This window comes from Danio rerio, chromosome 22 (assembly GCF_049306965.1).
Source record: "Danio rerio strain Tuebingen ecotype United States chromosome 22, GRCz12tu, whole genome shotgun sequence".
Taxonomy (NCBI): Eukaryota; Metazoa; Chordata; class Actinopteri; order Cypriniformes; family Danionidae; genus Danio; species Danio rerio.
Window position 1 is genome coordinate 19,833,367 of NC_133197.1, and position 23,809 is coordinate 19,857,175.

Consider the following 23,809-nt stretch of genomic DNA (forward strand, 5'->3'; position numbering starts at 1 on the left):
TAGTAAAATTGTTTATAGCTTCATTTTATCTCTATGATTTGTAATTTTAAATAATTTACACTTAAAACGAAACTTTACAAATACCTCAGAAATTCCTCAAAACAGTGATTATTATTTAATATTATATACATTTTAGTTATTATGAGATTATTATTATGAGATAAAAATACAAAAGTACAAAATACAAAAAAATACATTTAAAAAACAAAGTATAAAATGTACCTGTAAATCTGCATAAATTATTAAATTAACACTTTTAATTATAGTTATTAAATTAACTATACTTATGAAAAAACTTTAAATGAAACTGTTAAAACTGGAAACAATAATTATTTTAAAAAGTGTTTTTTTCTAAATCTAAAAAAGAAAGTAAAATAAAAAAAAAATATATATATATATATATATATTTATTTATTTTATTTTTTATTTTTTGCTTAAAAATTAGGGCTGCACAATATTGTTACAGTCACCAGCAATATAACAACTGCGGATCACTGGAGAACAACAAATCTGTCACATATACAAACTACAACTTCCAGCATGCACCGCACACACACCAGTTCCTGATCCCCACTGATTGCAAACACATGCTGCTCAAGGACCCATTACATGGACTATTTATACAGCGCACACACACACACACACACACACACACACACACACACACACACACACACATACAGCTAAGTCTTGTTGTTTTACCTGTAGCATTACAAAGCATTTATCCTTACCTTGCCATGTTTTGATTTCTTGCTTTGTTTGTTCGATTTTTGATATTAGCTACCTGTACCAATTTCTAGCCTGGTTTTGACTACTCTTTTGGATTGACCATTATTTGTGTAACAAAGACTCTGCAATTGGATCCTCACCTCCGTTGTCAGCAATTGTATGTTACAAATATATTGGTTCAGCATCAATGTCGCAAATGTGTGGATCTGCAATAGTCACATAATAGAATCTTCAATGTCAAGTTTGGATTATCATTAACCAGAAAACGCAGTTCTTTTAACCCAAAAAGAGTGTATTTAAACCATTTGATCACTAGTAATTATCAAACTTGAATTATCAAATTATTTGAATTTAATAATTTCTATAATTAAGACTATAGTAGTCAACATTGGTGTCATTAATGTTTTTCAAAATTGTCTTAAGACAAGAATGGTTGTTGTTGAATAGTTTTAGGACAACTGACATTTTTTTCCACTTCAAATGTTGATAACTGTATACACAGTTATTTTACATTTGATTACTAATTTTTTATTTATATTATTTATTATTAATAGTATTTATTAACTCTGTTGTAAATACTCTCCAAAAAACCATAAAGCACTGTTTTTCAATTTGTATCTTTGTTCTATTGTATTAATTTATGTTTGTTATTATTATTATTATTATTATTATTATTATTATTATTATTATTATTATTATATGCAGATTCACTCCCCTAAAAATCCTTACAATCATTGTAAAATTATGACTTTATTCTAAACAGATTCAGAAGATTTCTGAGAAGTCATATTCATATCATAATATCTATCGCAAAATAAAAAATATCCATCAGTTTTTTTCCAATATCGTGCCCTACTCAAAATAGTCAACCCAGACTCATTCTGAAAATGTACCACAATATACACTTCATCTCTACCAGACTACTGACCCTCCAGCTTCTAAACCCTTTCAGAAAGCTCCAGAGATGGGGACAGCAAGACGGATTTGGAGACGGGGCCCTGGTTCAGCCCCATTCCTTCTTGTCCCAAAGCCAGACGACCCAGAAGAGAAAACAACCTCACAGACCGCACCGTCATGGGCCTCCGCAATGCCCAGAAGACTCCAAAAACACCAAAATAGCACACATTCATATTGCTGTTGTTTTTAGCAACAAAAAATACTCGTGCCAGGAGAGTGCCTAAATAATAGCTCGGTTTGGAAGATTTTTTTTACACCATGAGGGTCATTTTTGTAACAGAAGAAAGAAACTGGCAACAGTCCCGGATGCCTAGAGAACATTAAGGGCTCAAACGGGAAGCTGAAATTCAGTATGAAGAGCAAAGACTACAACAGAAGGATATTTATATATATATATATGTATGTATGTATATATATATATATATATATATATATATATATATATATATATATATATATATATATATATATATATATATATATATATATATAATTTTGCTATTATGATTAACATTTACATTATTATTATTATTATTTACATAATTATTATTTACATTATTATTATTATTTACATTATTATAAGTATTATTATTGCTGCTTTTTCTTTGTTTCAACAGTTATATATAACAATAATACAACATCATTTATAAGATACTAACGTGCAATATTAGAGTAGTAACATTTCTTATTTTGCTTAATATTTTTTGTTCTAGAAATTATAATACTGGCAATAACTATTACTATTATTATTATATTATTACTATTATTATTACATATTATATGTCTTATATTATTTATTTTCTAATGTGAAAATAGGAATAATACTAATAATAATACTAGTAGTAGAACTACTATTACTACTACTACTACTACTACTACTACTACAACTAATAATAATTATACATAATTAATAAATAAAATATATAAATTAAAAATAAAAAAAATTAATAATTAATAAAAAATAATATTTTTCTTAAATAGACAATTTTATTTTCTACAGCAAACTTTTATTTAACAATAACAATAACATAATGATAGTTGCACTGGGGCTGAGTATTAAACCCAAGTGCAGTTATGTAATACAAAGTGAACAAAATAAACAAAACAATGACCTAACAATCTAGATAACACAAACACAAACATGAACAAACTCACCATAAAACGGGGTTACATGTACCAAAGATAGACAGTAAACAATATACACACACACACACACGTGTGAATGAAATGAATTGTTTCTTCAGTGCACCGCAATGCAGACACGTACAATTCTGTATTGGTTCAGTAATAGATCCTAACCAGTTATTACGCCCTAACGTCATTTATCTATGCACTATGTAGCGGTAGAATACTATTACTATGTATACTAATACTATGTTATAGTGATACTTGCAGATACAGACATGAGCGCGTGTCTGCAGAGCAAATTTTCTCAGCATCTATCATGAATCAGCTGTGATCCCCATGTCTTTTTAGTAGTGACACTCATTGGTGACCAGTGGCAGTGCGTCAGAACCAATAGCAGTCTTTTCTGTTGAGCACGCGACCAATCATAGGCATTTAACAACTCGCTTGACAATGCTCAAAAAACAAGCGGGATAATATTTACGTTTGTTTATTTGCTTTAAACAGTCATGTTGTTCTGTGCATGTCCTTGAGTTTTGTTTGATTGAGTGTTTTCTGTTTAAGATGGCATTTTGCATAAATACTTGATTTTCATACTTGATATTACCTGAAATTCCTTCAGTTTATTGCATATTCTAAGAAATAAGGATAAAAAATAATAACTAATAATACGTTTTGCTTATATATTACTTTGTTTGAATACGTGTAACAGAAACAGAAAGTCCCAAATATCCAGAGCACATTTAAAGCCGTAATGGAAAGCAAAACTTTAAATTTAAGCTTTAAAAAAGAGCAACAGAAGGTGAGAGACCCAGAATGTTTTTTGGGGGGACTGTTGTCAATTGTTCTGAAAAGCCTCATTGGCAGAGCAGATGAAGCAGTCATTAGCTTGTTTATGTGCTGTTTTTGTTGTTGTTTCTCTCAGGAATGTGCCAAAGTGCATCGCCAGCTTTTCACTAAACACCTTCACAAGAGTAAACGGCTCATGGGAGGCCAAGGTTTGGCTAAACATCTGGTGAAAAGCTAGTGTAGAGAGGAAGAAAGTTAAAGAAAAGACAAAGAAAAGAAATTGCTATTTAAGCTATTGAAGTTATAAGTAGGCCCACACTACAGTGTATCTGGGCGCGCACAAATCTGAAGATTTCAGACCCACCTTTTTAGCACATCATTGAGTCCATTGTGCAAAGGTGTGTAAATAAAGATTTATTCAGTTTTTACGTTAATTTCGGTAATATTATTAAATAATGCTCAAATGTTTAACTATTTAAGTAATGTATTAAGTATTTTAGTAGATGTATTATATGCAAGACTTGCTTTGTTTTCCAAACAAGTATTTCTAATTGCATTTGCACTGTAAACTTTAAAGAAAAGCTTAAAAGTTATTAATTTCTATTTATTATTAATTTACTATACTTTAAAAAAGTCATTCCACATAAATTATACAACTACACAAAAATACTGTAGCATAAAAAAGTCTGCAGATTCTGTCTGGTCCTGGTTATGAGATACTAAATCAAAATTATAGTATAAACTGTTGAAATCCACTTGTGGAAAAGAATTATAATAAAAAGTAAAATTACAATAAACTAATTCATAATGACAATAAAAATCCTAATTATGGCACATGACACATATTAACACGTTTTGATTAAGACAAAGTGGAAATAATTAGATTTTAAAAAAATCCTAATGACCACATGAGGTTGATATTTAGAGAGAAAATTTCAGAATGGGATCAAATTAGATCTAAATTGTGACAAAATTTTATGAATAAAAGTTCAAAATTGACTAAATCAACCACGAATTAAAAATCTAAAAAGTCAGAACTGTGGCATGTCATGATTTTTTTCCAAATATGAAATAAATACAAAGCCTTGAACATGAAATGTAATTAAAAAAAATAATTTTTAATTTTTAATAATTTGTTTTAAGAACATCATAGCTTGATATAATGCTAGGCAACGCAGTGGTGCAGTAGGTAGTGCTGTCACCTCACAGCAAGAAGGTCGCTGGGTCGCTGGTTCGATCCTCGGCTCAGTTGGTGTTTCTGTGAGGAGTTTGTATGTTCTCTCTACGCTCGCGTGGATTTTCTCCGGGTGCTCCGGTGTGGATATTTCCCAGAGGTGGGTTGCAGTTGGAAGGGCATCCCCAGCGTAAAAATGTGCTGGATAAGTTGGCGGTTTTTTCCGCTGTGGTGACCCCAGATTAATAAAGGGACTAAGCCAACGTGAAAATGAATGAATGATATAATGCTACTTGATAGTGCCCTCATTCTAAGTAAATCGAGCATACAAAACAAAATAAGTTGTACTTTCTTTTATTAAGAAAACTGTAATAACCATTAAGTTAACTAATTTGATTCGAGTTGGGACTACTTGAAGGGATTGTGTGGAACCCAGCATTTTTTACAGTGAAAGAAAAAAGTAAGATTGTGTTAATCTTGTTTTTTCTCTTGTTTCAGGATTGTGGGGAGTGAAGTGAAATCCCTGAGGATCAATCCAGCACAATGGCTTTTACTACATTATGCACCAACAAACACATGTGCGCACACACACACACACACACACACACACACACACACACACACACACACCCACACATACATACATAAGAGCAGAAGCGGTGCTATAAAACTTCATGAAGTGAGAAGCTGCTCCGCTGTGCTTTCTCATATGACGCCACTGGAGACTTTCTATTCATCACACACTGCATTTGCACAAACCATGAATCAGCGAATGTCAAACACAAAACAGACAAAAACAGAGAAGGACATTCACACACGAGGGCCAAAATCCAGCGCAAACTAATCATATCGGAGATTAGCCAAGGGATGGACAATCGCTATTTGTCCTGTAGATAAAAATCAATGGCTAAACAATGATGGCGATTTGCTCTGCTATTTTTTGTGTGCTGCTAAAAAAAAGAAAGAAAAAAACAAAAAAAAAGACATTTTTCATATAGTTTTATGATGTATATATGCAAAATTGTTAGGTTTAGATATACTCCTCATATAAAATAATAAATAACAATAAATGTTTAAATAAATTAAATTTAAAATGCTACTATAAGAAGTCAAATGATATATATAATATAATATAATATAATATAATATAATATAATATAATATAATATAATATAATATAATATAGTATAATATAATATAATATAATATAATATAATATAATATAATATAATATAATATAATATAATATAATATAATATAATATAATATAATATAGTATAATATAATATAATATAATATAATATAATATAATATAATACTTTATTAATACTTACTTTATTAAACTAAACAATATTATTATTATACCATATTATTTAAATTATTGAAAAAATTTCTTTAAACTATTGTTGAAACTTATCAAAATGCTAGCAATTGTTTCATAACATTGTTGACATTTGAATTTGTATGAATTTAGCATTTTTGCTATTTTTTATTTTATTATATTTGCATTCTATTACAAAAACATACATTTGTGAAATCATTTTCAGTTTTGATTTCACAAAAAAGATATTAAATTTCTTTATTTATATGTTTTTACTGTGTAATAATAAACAATAAATGTTTGTTGTTCTCACATTTTTAATAGTGACCTAGAAACAATGTGGAACACGAAATCTTTCTTATGAGCTGTATCTTTTCTTTACTGTAAACTTCCTGAAACTTCCTAAAAGTTGAGCTTCTGTTTCAGGCGTCAGTGTATTAATAACAGCGCTGCGCATCACGCTTGATTAGAGTGATTTGATATGAGCAGCCGTCAGCAACTCATCACCGCATTTATTCAGAGAAAAACACACAGCTTCGTCAGCACACACACTTCACACCTCCTGCCTTCATGTCCATCAGCAGCTAAAAACAGACTCCTGTTAGTTTATAGGAGCCGGCAATCGCTATGGCTGCTGCTTTCACATTATTACAAAGTTCATCAGGTACATGGATAAGAAATAAAGGCTCTAGATAAGGATAAAATAAGAAAAGAACACTTTTTAAAGTGTGAGGAACATTTAAATAATCTAAATAGAGGTTTGTTTAATGGAAATGTTGTTAATGTCAAATAGGACAAAATAACAATTATGGCAAAAAGCTCTAAACAAATTTTTTGACAAAAAAATAAATACAAAAGTTAAAATTGTGGCGTTAAAATCATAATTTGACAATTTCAATTTTATTTTATGCTATAAATCTGACTTAGTGTGTGACATTTTCAATGTTTTGTGCATAATAAAGGAGTTCCTTGAATGTTTAAAGTTCTTCACAGAAGCAGAGATGCTAAAAAAGGGGAACTTTTGATCATTTTGGAAGGGCACTTTCAATCCAAGACTAAAAAGGGCATGTGCAGTGCACTACACAGGTTGAGCACTATGTGTGCACGTGCCTGGGTTTAAACACAGTTGAGTGTTGAGTCACTTTGTGAATATAACCAGCTTGTAATTGTAAAAATACATAAATTTTATTTTTTTTTAATTCTGCAGAAACACTTTGACATTCTCCCTTTGTACATGTCATCAAAGGGGGAAAGCCCTGCCCACTAGTGACTGTCATTAAGATAGGTCCTTAGTCTTGTTTTTGAATCCGCCACTATGCTGACACATAGGAATTTGAAGCTAAAAAAAATAAATAAATAAAAAAGCAAGAAGCATTTTCTAGACTAGTAAAAAATAGAAGTGATGTCCCGATCAGGTTTTTTTGCCCTTAAGTCTGAGTTTTTTCATTTTGACTATCTATTAATAATACCAAAACCCGATCCAATACTTCTATAATACATAAAGGCATAGTAGAGACATGGGAGCTATGGACGAACTCCATATGTCTGTGCTGAATGAAACGTAGGGTACATCTGATAACAGGACAAGTAGTTTGTCAGAAAACTTATAAAAGGCTGACAGAGCTTTCTTTGTGAAATAGTAGCAAGACGGCATTTCAAATCTATGTTCTATGTTAGTTTTTGAGATGTCTTAACAGGTTTGTTGTGTTAAATGTAGACTCTTTGTTTCCACCTCAACCTTTGCAATGCCAAGTTTCTGCTTCCATGTTCTTTTGTATGAAGTCAAGTAAGAGGTCTAACTCTGTGCCACCGCATAACTATAGATGTGTTAAAACATAATGACAATATATACACATACATATTTGAGTCCTGATCTGGAGGTAACATCTGAAAAGTCTGAAACATCAAGTCTGAAACAGGGTGATTGGGCTGGATTTTAGATCACGTAAACGGATCTGGACATCCCTAAAAAATAGTGTTATTCTCAGAAACAAGTCATCAAAATTAAGTGAGCTTTTTTCTTTAAACAAGCTAAATAATTGTGCAGTGGGCTAAGCAAAATAATCGTATTTCCAGTTTTTCTGAGAGAAAGAGAAAGCTTCATTTTCAAGAGGGCAGAAAAGCATGGTTTGCTGCTTTAGGCACTAGTTTTCTTTTGCTTTTCCTGGCATAAACAAAAAATTGGCCGGTTCACACATCTTCCACAGGCGGATGTGATAACGAGCAACGGATCTGGGTGTAAAACACACACCTTAAATGACAGCGGATCTGCAGCGGAGCAGGTGAATTTGCAGTTGCAGCAGGGGTTCGGAGCCCCGCGGACACCGTGAGCTCACACGCGCTCAAACCGCTCGCATTTTCTCCAAGCGCAGCCGGCTTTCCTGCATACACACACATCTGAGAGCGTGCCTGATTTCTCACAGCAGGAGAAATGTGCCATTTTTATAGGTATGTACATATGCTGTGCCAAAGCAGATTTAGAATGTGAGCCGTGTGTCAAAACAAACAGTCTTCTTTGTCTTCGCATTGTTTTGACTCAGTGTGAGATGTCTAGACGGACAAACATGTTGGCGTACCGCATTTAATTAGGACGAAAATGAAGCATGCATACTTTATTTATTTTTGAGGCATGGTAAGCATAAAAAATACACATGTTCTTCTAGATGCTTTAAAGAGCACCTATTTTACCCCCTTTTCAAGATTTAAGATAAGTCTTTTGTGTCTCCAGAATGTGTCTGTAAAGTTTCAGCTTAAAACACCCATCAGATTATTTATTAATCTGGGGTCGCCACAGCGGAATTAACCACCAACCTATCCAGCATATGTTTTTTATGCAGCGGATGCCATTCCAGCTGCAACCCATCACTGGGAAACCCATACACACTCATTCACACACATACTATGGACAATTTTAGCCTATCAATTCACCTGTAACCCATATCTTTGGACTGTGGGTCCAGACGCAAATGCAGGGAAAACATGCAGAAAACATGCAACATGCAGAAAACAGCACTACCTACTGCACCACTTCGTCGCCCATTATTATTATTATTATTATTATTATTATTATTATTATTATTATTATTATTATTAATAATAATAATAATAATATAAAAAGAAGAAAAATACGCAAACTGCTCATTACATATTTCCATCTTTTTATTTATTTATTTATTTTTGTTTTTTAAATAAGCCATTCAAATAATTTATTATTTGGTTTTTCTTAGAGTCTTTCGTTTGCAGTAATAAAGTAGTAAAGTAAGCTCTAAGACATATATTAAAGTAATAGTTCACCTAAACATTTTAATCAGTCTTCAGTGTATTTTTTTGATTGTTTGTTTGGTTGGTTGTTTGTTTGTTAAAGAAGATTTTTTTTTTAAGAAAACATAAACCGGTAAACATTGACTTCCATGGTAAATAAAAGCCAATTCTATGGAAATCGAATAGTTTGTTCCATGCTTTATAATATCTTCATTTGTGTCCAACAGAAGAAAGAAAGTCAAACAGTTTTGTAACAAGAAAAAGCTGAGTAAATGATAACAAAATATTCATTTTTGGATGAACTATGCCTTCAAGAATTCAATGTTGCTTGGTTGTGAATGTGTACTGAAGAAAACTGGAATCAGTAATCCTCACCATTCCCTGCCCTCGCTTACCAAATCAATTGGCTGCATGTTACATCACCCACCTAATATTCATGAAGACAAGCTTGCTAACATTTCTCCACACACTTCAGATCATTTCTACACCCCTCACCTACAAAACTGCCCATCCGACTCCAACCGCGCAAAACACAAACAACAAATTCAACTATCCATCCCGCTCGCCACAAACAGACACGGATTGCCGCCGTTAGCCCTAGATGATCTTGACAAGCTGCCATGTATACATAGTGATGTTATCACCACATCTCGCACATCGCGGAGCTGATGTTCCTCGGAGGTCACTGATGGGGAAGCGCACTATCGAGGCGGACAGCTGTCAGAACGCTTTCCTCGCCTCCACCCGACGTCCTCCTCCTGCCGACATAGACAGACCCTTCCATAATGGGGCTCACATGTGCCCCCCTGTCATAGCAATTCTTGGCAGCACGTCGAACCGGAAGGGGCTGCAAAATCCCAGCTGGAATTAAACTGGGAGGATTTATGTAGTTTTAGCATTCTTGGCGGTTGACACGTGAGAGATGGGCACTGGGGATGTTTTATTTACAAAAAAAACAAGGCAGTTTATTAAATAATATTTTATTTATCATTATTTATTTGAGTGAAACCTCTAATAAATTGTGCACAATATATGTCAAGACAATATCGGTTATCTGCCAGTATTTTATATGCTCTGCATTATTTAAACAACCTTAGCTAGTTGTTGCTATTGTGTTAGTTTATCTATTGTTTTTTGCGCACAACTGATGGCTGAATGCAACTTATGTCTTGATAAATGATGTACAATGTATCAGTACCATATCGGTTATTAGCTAATATTCGAAATGCTGTGTTGTTTGAAAAATCTTAGCTAGTTGTAGCTAATGTGCTAGTTTATCTATTTTTTGTGCACAACTGATGGCTGAGTGCAACTTCAGTCTTTATAAACGATGCACAATGTATCGGTACTATATCGGTATCTGTAAATATTTGATATGATCTGTTGTTTGAAAAATCTTAGCTAGTTGTTGCTTTTGTGCTAGTTTGTGTGTTGCTTTTCGAGCACAACTGAAAGCTGAGTGCAACTTAACTCCCGATAAATGATACACAATGTATCTGTATTATATCAGTCATTAGCCAATATTCAAAATATTCAATGTTGTTTGAAAAATCTTAGCTAGTTGTTGCTAATGTGCTATTTTAACTATTGTTTTTTGAGCACAACAGCAAGCTGCTTGCAACATAATTCCTGATAAATCATTCAATGTATCGGTACCATATCGGTTATCAGCCAATATTCGAAAAGCTCTGTGTTTTTTTAAAAATCTTAGCTAGTTGTTGCTAATGCGCTAAATTATCTATTGTTTTTTTTTTTTGTGCACAACTGACGGCTGAGCGCAACTTAACTCCTGATACATGATGCGCAATGTATCGGTATTATATCAATTATAAGCCAATTTTCAAAAAGCTCTGTTTTGTTAGAAAAATATTAGCTAACAGTTGCAATTGCACTAGTTTATATACAACTTTTTGTGCACAACAGCAAACTGAGTGCAACTTATAAATACTGATAAATGATACGCAATATATCGGTACCATATTATTAGGTTATTAGCCAATATTCAAAATATTCAGTGTTATTTGATATCAGTCAATATTTTATATGCTCCGTGTTGTTTAAACACAGATCTTATTTTTTCTTTGAGTACTGTTAGACATACACAACTGATCACTACAGGCATTTTAGCACTCTACAATACTTTGGGTACACACTATCGGTACCATATCTTTTATTGGGTAATATTTTGATATGTTCTGCTATGTCTTTGAAAGAACTTTGCAGTAAAATTGCACAATTGTTTGTTGCTTTTTTGATTTTTGTTTTTTGTATGACTGCTAGCTTAACACGATTAGCCCAATATAATGTTTTGTGAAAATGAATATGCAAAATAAAATGGTACCATATAAGTTATCACTAAATATTTCATATGCTCTTTGTCTCATATATTGGTACCTTATATAGCAATCTATTAAAGCAGACAGCTGTCAGAATACCTCCATACAACGTCCTCCTCCCACTCCTCCTCTGCCTGAGGGTGTCCAACACAGGCGCATCCATAATGGGACTCATATGTGGCCCCCTGTCATGATGATTCCAGACAGCACATTCATCCTCTACAGGAATTAAAATGTGGATCTACATTGTTTCATCGATCTTGGCAGTTTACTTAATTTGTTATTGTTATTACAACTTTGAGAAAAGTGCAACTTAACATCTGATCATTTATGCGATATATCGGTAACATATCGGTTGTCATTAAAAGTTTTTTATGCACAACATTGAGTGCAGTTTAGCCCACTACAATATTTTTAGACAAAATGCTGAAATATCAATACCATATTGGTTATTGACTAATAGCTTAAATGCTTTTTATTGCTGAACAGTCTTGGCAGTTGTGAGGTGAGCAGAATTTAGGCTGTTACAAAATTGAATAAAAGTATGCACACTATATTGGTATCATATTGCATTTTAGCCATCATTTAAAGGCTCTGCATTGTTAGAATTTGAAGATTTCAGGTGTAAAAACCTCTAAATGTCGTCTGAAAATTACTTCTAATATGAACTTTTTTTCAGCCTCTTGTGTTTATGTAGGCTACATTAAAACATTAAATTCACTTAAAGGGCAATGAAATGAACGTATTTGGTAACATTAAAGAAAACTTACTGAGCCTACACACTGAGTATGAGAAAATGTTCATTTTAGAAGAAAATACCAAATCGCATTTAGAGGTTTTTGCATCTAAACTCTTAATTTTCTTATTAAATAGTAAGATAAAAACTAACTAAATTGAAATAAATATAATCTGAATGGTTATAATTAAGAAAACAAAAATGAATACAATGAATAAATACAAAGGAAAGAAAACTAAAAAATATAAAAGTAAGGCTAATTCAAAATAGAAGAATATGAATAATACCAAATTAACAATGCTAAAATACCACTGGAGTGAAAGAATGATTGATCGCATCCTATCAAGGGATTTGCTAAGAGGGACAGTCAGTCAAGAGTAAAGGACAAATCGCAAGCATAAATAACTTATAGGTCCTCTCCGGGAGAACTCTAGTTTACATGAATTACTACATAGCCTCTGGCAATCTGCATATCAAGCAGGACTTAACAAACAAACAACTGGCATATCTACTTACCATCAACGTAGCAAGGCGGGGTTGTTGCGGAAAGATTTAGTGATAGGCTCTTTGGCCAAGACACAGCGTAGATCAGTAAAATAACATCTTGTTCCCAAACAATATATTTGCAAAATTTAATCGTTGTGGAGTGGCTAATTGGTCTTAAAGGAATAGTTTACCCCAAAATGTAAATTCAGCTGTTAGATAGGAACAAAATAAATGGACATTGATTTACATTTGTATTAGAGAAATAAAAAGAACATCATACAGATTTGGAACAACACAAGAGAGAATATACTGTGATCATTATATTTTTTGGACGAACTGTGCCTTTAAGAAAGAGGCCTAAATAATTAGACTGGTTTCAGGTTCAACTGACCCAGATTGGACACATTTCTTAGGGCGCATTTGAGACACGTTCTTGTGTTCAAAAACATCTAGAGCGCAACCGAACAAGAGATTTTGTGCAGCCTTTTTTTTCTCCCAAAAATTGACTATTTCTAAAACTCCACTCTTATGTTGTGCCACCCAAAAAAAAAAAAAAAAAAAACAATGCAAGACATGATGCAACAGCCAAAGAGACATCTCTTTTAAATGTGTATAGCTGTAGACGCAGTGTTTTAAATGTGATAAATTTAGAAAACGCACCTTTTCCTAAGAGGATTTTACAGCGCAATCTGTAAAAGCTAACACACATAGCCCGCTGTCAGCATGCTAATTAAAGCGCCACCGCAGAAAAAAAAATGAAAAAAAAAGTTAAAAATTGAGTGAAACTACTCAACCATCATATCCTGTTCCTAGCAGGCATACACATGCACATAAAAAAACATGCCTCTAGTTCTCAGACTCTTCAACAAACACCTACTACCTTATTCGCAGTTGTCTCGAGGGATGACAACACTGGTAAGTGAAGCTGATGCAATGATGTCACACATGCAGCAAGTCTGTGTGCATGTGAACACGTATTTCTCTCACCCTACATCGAGATGGGGAATTTGTGATGTATTCTCAACTGGCTCAGATGACATGTGTCACATTCTGAGTGTCCCCCTCCTTCATCTTTTTTTTCTGCTTTAGGGCTCAAATGTTCTCTTGGGGGTAAAAGTGTGTGTGGGTGTGTATCTGACATGGTTGCCCTATATCCATGAAATCGAACGTCATATAACGCTAGTCATTGGCTTCTCGTAAAACTTGTGACTTTGAGGTTCTTACGTGAATGTTTCATTGGTCAGAAAGCTGAGGCATCTCTGAACATACATATTACATTGGTAAATCCGTAGAAGCATTAATACCAGTGGATAAGTAACATGGATTATTAAGACCATGTCAACTCGAGCACAAGAAGAAGCATATGGAGAATGAAATTCATATCAATTATCCAACATTTTACTCAAATTAGAGATGATGGTCATGACAAATAGCATTAAAAAAGGAATACAGGGGCAACTTCACAAGCAGATTCAGACTTTTAAATACAACTTAAGGGATATTAGTATAGGCATACTACACTCAATAAAATGACTACTGCTGCTTGTTTAAAGTCCCTCTTAAAAATGAGCTGAAACACAATTCTTGTCATTTCTTTGGCTAATATATTTGTTTTATGTTCAGTCCACTTAAATTTGTAAACAATTAGGTTAACTAAAGTGTTTTGTGTTGGAACAACATGAAGGAATTGTGTTGGTCCAACTACCTGGTTAGAGGATTTGTAGTTTCCAGCATGTTTTGAGCAAGATTGAATTAAGAGAGGGAAATGTTGACAATAAAAGTAATCTTAGGTGTTTAAAGTTAATAGAAAGATTTGTTAAAATTTAATTTTCACTTTAGTTTGAATATTTAGAAGATTTTCATGTAATGCTTTAAGTTTTGACATTACCATCTTGCAAAAGAACCCATGCTTTAGGTGTTGCAGCAAAAATGCACTAACTGTCCTAAAAATAGTTCTGAGATCAGTCTCAATCAACTGTATACGTAACACATGAATTATGCTTAAAATAGCTCTTTTAGTTAATTTAGGATAGCTTAAAATAAAACTAAGAGACTTTGAGATGTACATTACATAACATAAATGATATTATCAGACACCTGCATTTATGTTAAATAAAAATACAAATGTATTTAAACTTTTATTTGATAAAACCATGTTGGAAAAACTCAATTGCATTTAATTATGTAAATAGTTTTTTTTTTTTAATTAGTATTAAAAACTATTCATTGGATGAAAATCCAGCCCTCAATTGAATTGAGTTCATCTAATAAATGATTTTTGAGTGTAATCAAATAAAATGTAAATAAATCTAATACTCATATACATAATAAAATATAATACAAATTATACTAATAATATAACATTGTCAAAATAAACAAGAGAACAAAACAGATCTCGGCAAGAACAAAAAGAGCAAATCAAAACAAGTAACAAAATAGAAATAAATTTGCAAGATCAAAAACAAAAAAGAAGAAAACATTAAAGCAAATGAAAAGCAAAACACAACGCAAAAACAAAATTAAAGCAAACAACAGAACAAAACAGAAAAGCCTCAAGCAAAAACAATACTAAAGCACAAAAGAGACCAAATCAAAGAAGAAAAATAATAAAACAAACAAAAAGGCGATGAACAAAATAAAGAACAAAAGAGACCAAAATAAAAAAATATTAAATAATAAAAAATAAAAAAAGGTAATCAAATGAAAGTTAAAAACAAAACAAGCAATCAACATAACAGTACAAATAATATATGTAATTTACAAGGTAAAATATACATTAGTTTGATGAAGAGATGGTGCGATCCAAACACTCTGTGAAAGCCTTTCAAGGTAATAAGTTCGTATTTTTGGAGCTTTTGTGTTGCCATTTTTTTGTATAATTTTGTGCTTCTTGTTGTTTGGCTGAGCACTCATTTTAGACTGCTGAGTATGTTATTGTGCATTATGTCGAGCTCAAGAAAGTAAAATACATAATAAAAAACTAACATTACTAATAATAGCAATTGTAAAAATCATAAACAGTGTTGTTAGTGCCATAATAGCATCTATGACACCAGATGTGATGCTTTCGGTGCATCCGGGTTTCCTGCAGGTTACTTCAGGATATGTCTGTCTGCCTGGTAGCATGGCAACAATGTGCCATTGTCATACCATACACTCTGGCTGTGTAAGGCCTTGCAGACTGCTGCTGGACCTCCTCGTGCGTTTACTGCTTTATATGTTGTCGCATTTGCCACAATCCTCAATAGGAAACGCTCTCATGTTTATTTTTGTGCGTCCAGAATACTTTTTGTGCAACTAGGCAACAATGACTCACTGGCTTTTTGCGTAAATGGAGCAGTTTGGAAAAATTGAGAGAACAAATGAATTGACATTTGCTATCACTGCATCCCTGAGCCCTGCGCTGAAAGCATTGGATCAATGCTTGCAAATGTCCCTGGGGAGAAGTACCATGAAACGGCTCAAAGCCTGATCTTAAAAGGCTGGGTTATCGACTGATTTTTGCTCCAAAGGCTTTAGCTCTCTGTCTAAAACATACGGCTTTAGCTTTGACTGGCATGGTGGCCCTCTTAAAGAGGTGAGGCGAAAGGCTGGCAGCGGACTTACCCCCGGCAGTGTCTTCTGTTCGTGGAGGGCGTTCTGGGCTTTGATGGCCGACTCGCGGGCGCAGTAGGTGAGGAACGCGCAGCCTGTGTGACAAAAAAGAAAGGAGACTTTCAATGACTTGGATAGATAGTGGTCTTGAACTCAATACTGCCTGATATCGGCGGGTGGCCAAAGTCATTTGAAGTAAGCAAACAGCTTCCTATAGCAACTAACAGTGGCCCAACAATCAGGACAGAAACATCAGTAAGACATTTACATTTATTCATTTAGAGGAGGCACTTTCATCCAAAGTGACTTGTAAATTAGGATTCTGTATGAAGAAAAAGAAAGTAAGGAAGGACACAATGCAAATAATTATGTTTGCTTATGTTTCTTGGGAGGATTTGCTTAGTCTCCCAGTCTGACTTACTACATACAAAGTTCATACCATTCTATATGCAAGCAGGCTAAGGCCTTCACCTAATCAATAACTCTTATTGAGACACCATCATGTGAATGCACAAAACAGAGGAATAGGGGGTAGTGTTGTCACTGTGATTTCACTGAAACATGCACAAGATGAAATATCTAAGTGTATTGCTAACAATATATCGCAGCCGGATTATCGACAGAAAATGCAGTCAAACGTACACAGAAGAAGTTGCACTGTGTGGGTTAATGCGAGCCTGTTCCATTACAGCAGACACAAAACGTCATAATGACATTAATATTAGGTTTGATTTAGGTCACCAGTGTCTTAGGACAATATTTTGACGTCCAATAACAAGGTAAAATGATGTTGATATTTTGTAGATATTAGATTGTGTTGGAAAGTGACCAAAATCCAACGTCAAGCCAATATTTTAAACCAACATCATATTGACGTCAAATACTGACATTTATTCATCAGGTATGGCAACCAAAATCCAACGTCTGATAGACGTCATATTGGTCCACACAACTTCAAGCTGTAACATCATTAGACATTGATAGTGGGTTGTCTTTAGGTTGTGTTGGAAGTTGTGTTGGAAAGTAACCAAGTAACCAAACGTTGAACGTTGACGTTAGCCTGACATTGGGTTCTGATTTCAACCTGATTTTTCTTTCCAAACAAAATACAACGTCCCACGACATTGGGTACAACATCCAACTGACGTCATGTTGAGATCCTGTGCCTTCTGGGATCGCTTTTTGGGAAATTTGTGCTTTATATGAGATATGTACAGAAGCCCTTTACCGCATGGTAAAAAAAAAAAAAAAAGCAATCTTGGTGGGGAGAAAAAATACGATTCTCATTATAATGACATATTAACATAATATCTAGTCATAACACCATAATATCTCATTATAAAGAGATACCTTTTCTTTTTTCCTCATCACCAAGACTACTTTATCATGCAGTTCAGGGCTTCTGTAGATACCAATGTATTTTCAGCTTAAATAATCAATTTAGATTAGTCTTGGCTTATAATACTATATCTATAACAAAATTAAAACTGTAATTATATGTATTTTGTAGAATAATTAACTGTACTACATAGCTACTTTTTAAAAAAAATCATATCTTGTTTTGGTAAAGCACTTTACTTAAATGCAATTTATACTCAGTCTCTATGTCATTCTTTATAAACACATTTTGACAAATGTGTAACAGAATTATTTATATTCATGTAATTACTTTTATTTACCTTTTGAACCATTTAATTCGGTATGTTTCATTGTGTTTTGCTTTTGTTCCATGTTGCTTTTGAACCATGCTTTTTTTACTGGGATTGGACTGGGACCAAATACACCAATTCAGGCTGGTTTAAGATTGGTTTTCTTGCAGGGATCTTACAAAATTCATGTAAAGCAGCTCTTTAAGCTCAGAACTCTCTTCACTGCAAAGGGAAAATGTACTCTCTTGTTCCGCAGGTTCTTGTTTTCACTGAAGTTGATGTAAAGTATACAACAAAATAGCAAACTAGTGTCAATTACAAGACCTGCAATCCTAAAACACTGTAGCTAATTGGCTGTGATCGCAATTGTTTATTTGTGACAACCAAAAAATTGTTTATTTGTGGCATACCAAAAAAAAAAGCAGACAAGTTGTACTCATTTTTGTACTGAACAGCAAAAGAAGACATTTGACAGGAATGTGTCAATGAGATTGTGTCTCGCAATTGTGCATGTAAGAAAAGGTTTTTCTGCTGACTACCTGCAAACATAAATTAAAGCATTAATTACTGGAAGTGGTGTATGTCACAAAACTAGTGGATTCTGCTATTCAGGAAAAGGAACAGTGGAAGTAAATGTTTCTAAAAGTCTAAAAGATTCATTCACAGCACAACTCAAAGCAACATAAATCTTGGGAAATGAGCTTATGTAAGAGGCCGTGGACCCAAGACGGTTCTGTAAGCTTGCATTAAGATTTGAAACAGATGAAAAGAAAGACCAGATGCATTGGTCTTCATTTAATTCAACATTCAAGTCCACCCACAGCATTGTGTTCCCATCAAGTATCACCACTCGCCAGCACAGAAAAAACGAGCCAGCACAAAGCCTCCACGTCCCTTACAATGACAGGGCCAGAGGTGCCGTGAGCAGTCCCTGCAGACAGGCTAAATACAGACAGTCTATTTTCTAACATGGGGGAGCCTGTCCAGTCCGCTTTACACTGGATGTGTGTCTCTCCGTATGTGTGCTTGTGTGTGTTTGAGCAAGTCTATAGATCAGCCAGTCGTCCCTGTCCGAGGCTCTCGGCCAGCTGGAATAAGCCCCGACTACCCTTGACACCCTGACAGAGAGAGACGAAGAGTGGTGGAGAACTAGGAAAAGAAACTTTGAGGCCTCTCAGGTCCCCAGACAGAAGTGGATTCATAAAAAAACATGCACATACACACTCTATTATATAACCGTTCTGCCGCAGGTTTCACACAAAAGAAGACTTCGCAGGAAGAAGATCCCCTAGCCCATTCGTTTTAGTGGCATTAACAGTGCTAACTGGTAGATTTATTTACAGCAAACCAAGTCTCGGATTTGCAAGAAATAACAGACTCACTGCAATGTGGGGATCACACTTCTGTAGATGCGAAAGTAACTACCAAGGAGTCAGTCGTCTCGCTTTTTCTTCCTTCTGTCACCTTCTCTCTCTCAACGCATGTTCAGCTGCACTGAAGTAAACACTGTGGATTTATTCTTTAAGCATGAAGCATATTACTTAAGTAATTTCATCAAACAGAAGTGCTACAATTTGGATTGTTTTCAGACAGGTTTCATCCACTTTTCCCATCGACTTTTAGTCAAAAAATGAGATTTGCTCCACCACAAACTCACAATACTGGTCAAAGTCTAACAACTAAAAATTTACAATATTAAAACTTTAAAAGAATATACAGTTTGCACAGAATAAAAATCATTACTTCAATGAAGTTGGGTTAAGCCTGGTTTTTTATTTGCATCCAACTAAATGAGCCAGCAGAAAAAAAGGTCAGCAGAAGCCAATTTATCTCAAACAGCAAATACTAATAGCTAAAATGCTGATAAACAATCAAGTCCCAATTTATAAGGACTCAAAATGACTTGGGGTCATAGACAGGTAAGGCCCAAATGAGACCAAACACTGCCTCCACGCAAATTGCTAACAAAAACAAACAAGCAAGTCTCTTGTGTTCTTTTATATTTATTATTGTATCAGTCTTACTAACCCTGCATTGCTTTCAAATACATCAAAGCTTTGTTATGTCTCAAATCCTCCCGCCAAGATAGGCTCCTTTCAATCTGTGGCGACCATCTGATCTTGCAATTGCTTGGGAACCAAATTGGATGCATTCACAAAGAACATCCAGACTAAATTAGTTGCCCCACTAATGTTAGCAAAAGAATTGTGTGTTTGTGTGTGTGTGTGTGTGCGTCCATGAGAGATAAAGTGACAGTAAAACAGATAGCTAGAGAAGCATTTTAATTCTAAGGCTCTTACTTTAATGCGTAGTGCGACTGCAGCCCATAGGCACCAACAACTTCATAATTGGAATCCAAACACGTACAAATTACTGCCCTGCTGTTGCATACCAGGCGTGCAATTTTGGGCCGCATGATGAAATTATTTGAAACTCGACATAAAACGATCACGCATAGAAAAGGCTGACGCAGCACCCCGGGGACAGAGTGTAGAAATGATCTACCACATTGTTTGATAACAATCTCCATTGTTTGATCAAATACGATTTAAAAATTAACCGAGGAAGCAGGTGATACATTTGACTTTGGATTTATAGCTAATATAATCCTTTTTGTTTATATACTGTATGTAAATGAATGATTCCTGATAAAAACCTTCACTAAATGGGAATGAGTTGTGGATGTAAGATTACATGAATATAATTACTGTTATTATTTAAAATGCAGTAAATGATTACACTGAGCTCTTGTTATAATTATTACAACGGCTGTCTTACTCTTTTTATATACTTCGTTTTTGAGCCAAACTTCAAAACTATCCTATGGTGTTACTGTCTCTATAGCTCAATATATTACAGCTCTTAAAAATTAAAAAGGAAAAATCATAAAATCATTAACACATACCTCAGGCCTAATTTTACAAGTGGCTATTTTAGTAAATGGCAATCTTTTTTTCATACACATTGTGACACTGAAAACCATGTTCTCTGGAGTGACAATATACACTCTCAAAAATAAAGGTACGGGAGCTGTCACTTGGGCAGTACCCTATTAAAGATACATATTTGTATCCAAAGAATCCATAGTGGTACCTCAGAGTTCTATATTAGTGCCCAAATCTAACTAAAAAGTACCTCTGAGGTACTATTATGGACCCTTCAGGTACCAATATGTACCTTTTGAAAAGGTACTGCCCCAGTGACAGCTCCAGTACTTTTATTTCTGAAAGTGTAAGCTAATTTTAAATCTGCAATTACACTTAAATTAGCTGAAAAACCCCATTCAAGATCATGTGACTGAAGCCCCGTTAAGTTTTTGTCTTAGAATTTTTTACACATTTCACTTTTTTGCAACCACTATGTAAACTGTCACATTTGACACCTATATTTACTAACAAATCATAGAGAGAAAAATATATATATTTCTAATTTAATAACAAATAAATAGCACTGTTTGAATATAAGTGCCCGACAATAAAAAAATAAATCGCTCTCATAAGTCTGACGTTTAAAGTAAAATATAAATTATTAAAATATTAAAAATATGGCAATTCTTTCACTGTTTTTTTTTTTTTACTGAATTGTACCGTTAAAAAGTCCTATGGTGTGACATATCAAAAATTTATAAAAACAAGTCTTAAAAATATACAAATACACTCAAAAATATTTATTTTTGCTTGTTCAAACTTTGTATTTAAACTGAGCTAAAATAATACAATTCTTAAGATTTCATTGGGACAACTTAATTTTTTATGTTCAATCCACATAAATTTGTTAAAAGTGTTAAGTTAACTTAATCAATTTGTGTTGGGTCAATATGAATGAATTGTGTGGAACCCTGCACCATGAAAAAAATATTCAAAGATGATTCATTGGATTTACAAAATTATTTTAAGGTGTTTAATAACAATTTATTTGGGTTGAATTAAAAAAAAATTAAGTTAAACATTACTAAATGTAATTTGCTTGTTTAAAAACAACTTTTATAAATTGTTTGCAACATTTTTCAAAAAAAATTTTCAGTGTTCAAACTACTCAAAAATTATTATTTTCTTCTTTAAAAATTACATTTTACAAAAACTACCTTTATGTAAATAATCTAAAGGTTCACAAACAGGCAATAGACTGAAAATCATGGATTTTTTCCCCCACAATTTTTTTAATTGTAGGAGATATTTTATTTTATTTTTTTTACAAAACTTAATAAAATATTCAGCACCATGTCAAATGTAGCTACCGCTAGCAAAAAAAAAAAAAAAAAGTGTGCCTCTCTCTTCCAGGACAGAAATGACATCTAACCCCCGTGCTAATAAGCAATCACACAGACAGAGGCCCATGAGGCCTGCGGGTCTACGAAATGGCGCAGAGCTTCATGGGGAGGTAGAGAGGCATAGCAGTAATTAAGCAAGCTGAATTGAAGGTGCTGCTCCCTCCCTCCGCTCCTGACAGCCCCCATTTGCTGTGTGTGTTTTTTTTAAATAGTAAGAGTCAAGCCATCGCACCAGTGTTCCTGTCCCTCTCATAATTGTGTGCAAGCCCTGAACTGTGAGGTGCCTGTTAAGTGCGAAGGTCTTGGGTGCCAAATCTGCTTCTATGCCCCCCTATTCTCCACGTTCTCGCCTGAGCACTTTGCAACTTCGCGAGCACTCCCGTCATTCACACCTCCCACTCTTTTCCAACACGTTCAAGTTTAGCTGTGAGAACAAAGGACTGAACTTAAAACTGTTGTGTAGGTTTGAAAAATTATTTCATAAAAAGCTGCTTTGATCACGTATCAAAATACTGCATATATACTGTACATATACATTTCCAGAACATAGCGTATGTATATTTGACATAAGTACAGCTATATTTCTTCCACCCGTTTTGGTATTCATATGTCTTAAAGTTAATTAAGAAGAAGAACAAGAAGAAGATGCAGATTTGAGTTCAGTTTATTGCTTTTACCTCTTTTTTAAGATTTCTCGAGCAATAATGGCACTTTTTAAGCTGACTGTGAGTGGAAATGTGCAAATGAATGGTGTCTATGATGTTTAGATTACCAACCATATTAAATGATTTAAGGCTGACAGGTAAAACTGTGTACAATATACCCTTTTTTCTTGTGAGAAGTCTAGATGAACTTTTATTATAATAAAAGTCTAAATGTTATATATATATAACATTATTATATTTAATAGTGGTGGGCCATTATCGGCATTAACGTGCTGCATTAACATAAACTCTTATCGCGCAAATTATATATATATATATATATATATATATATATATCCCCGTTAATCTATTCTCAAAGTTGGGTTATATATACAGCAACAAGCAAACAAGCAGAGGACACTCTACAGTTTGACAAATATTGCTGCTGTTGGACAACATAATGTACTTTTGCATTAAGATGCAAGATGCTTTTTAGTCGAAAATGTAGTTATTTAGATTGCAACTATGCAGTTTATTTATAAGGATAGTGCCTATTTTAAATAGTTATAATTTCTGAGAGACATCATGTCAGCGGCTATTAGCCTGTCATTAAGAAGACCAAAGATAGTTAACATTGTCCAGCGACAAGATTGCGACAGAGACTGCATAATAAGCAGTAAAAAAAAAAAAATATCTGCAATTTATTCTCATTCAGTAATTTTAAACTACAGCTGATCA

At 33.7% G+C, this 23,809-nt stretch overlaps 1 protein-coding gene across 2 annotated transcripts in view; it reads right to left on the minus strand.

The window, feature by feature from the left end:
• Nucleotides 1-23,809, minus strand: part of celf5a (cugbp, Elav-like family member 5a) — a 373,513-nt gene that overhangs the window by 329,972 nt on the left and 19,732 nt on the right. For both annotated transcript variants that reach the window (NM_001130788.2, NM_001431119.1), the window contains 1 exon segment: nt 16,521-16,603. In NM_001130788.2, coding sequence (NP_001124260.1) covers nt 16,521-16,603 — 83 coding nt within the window.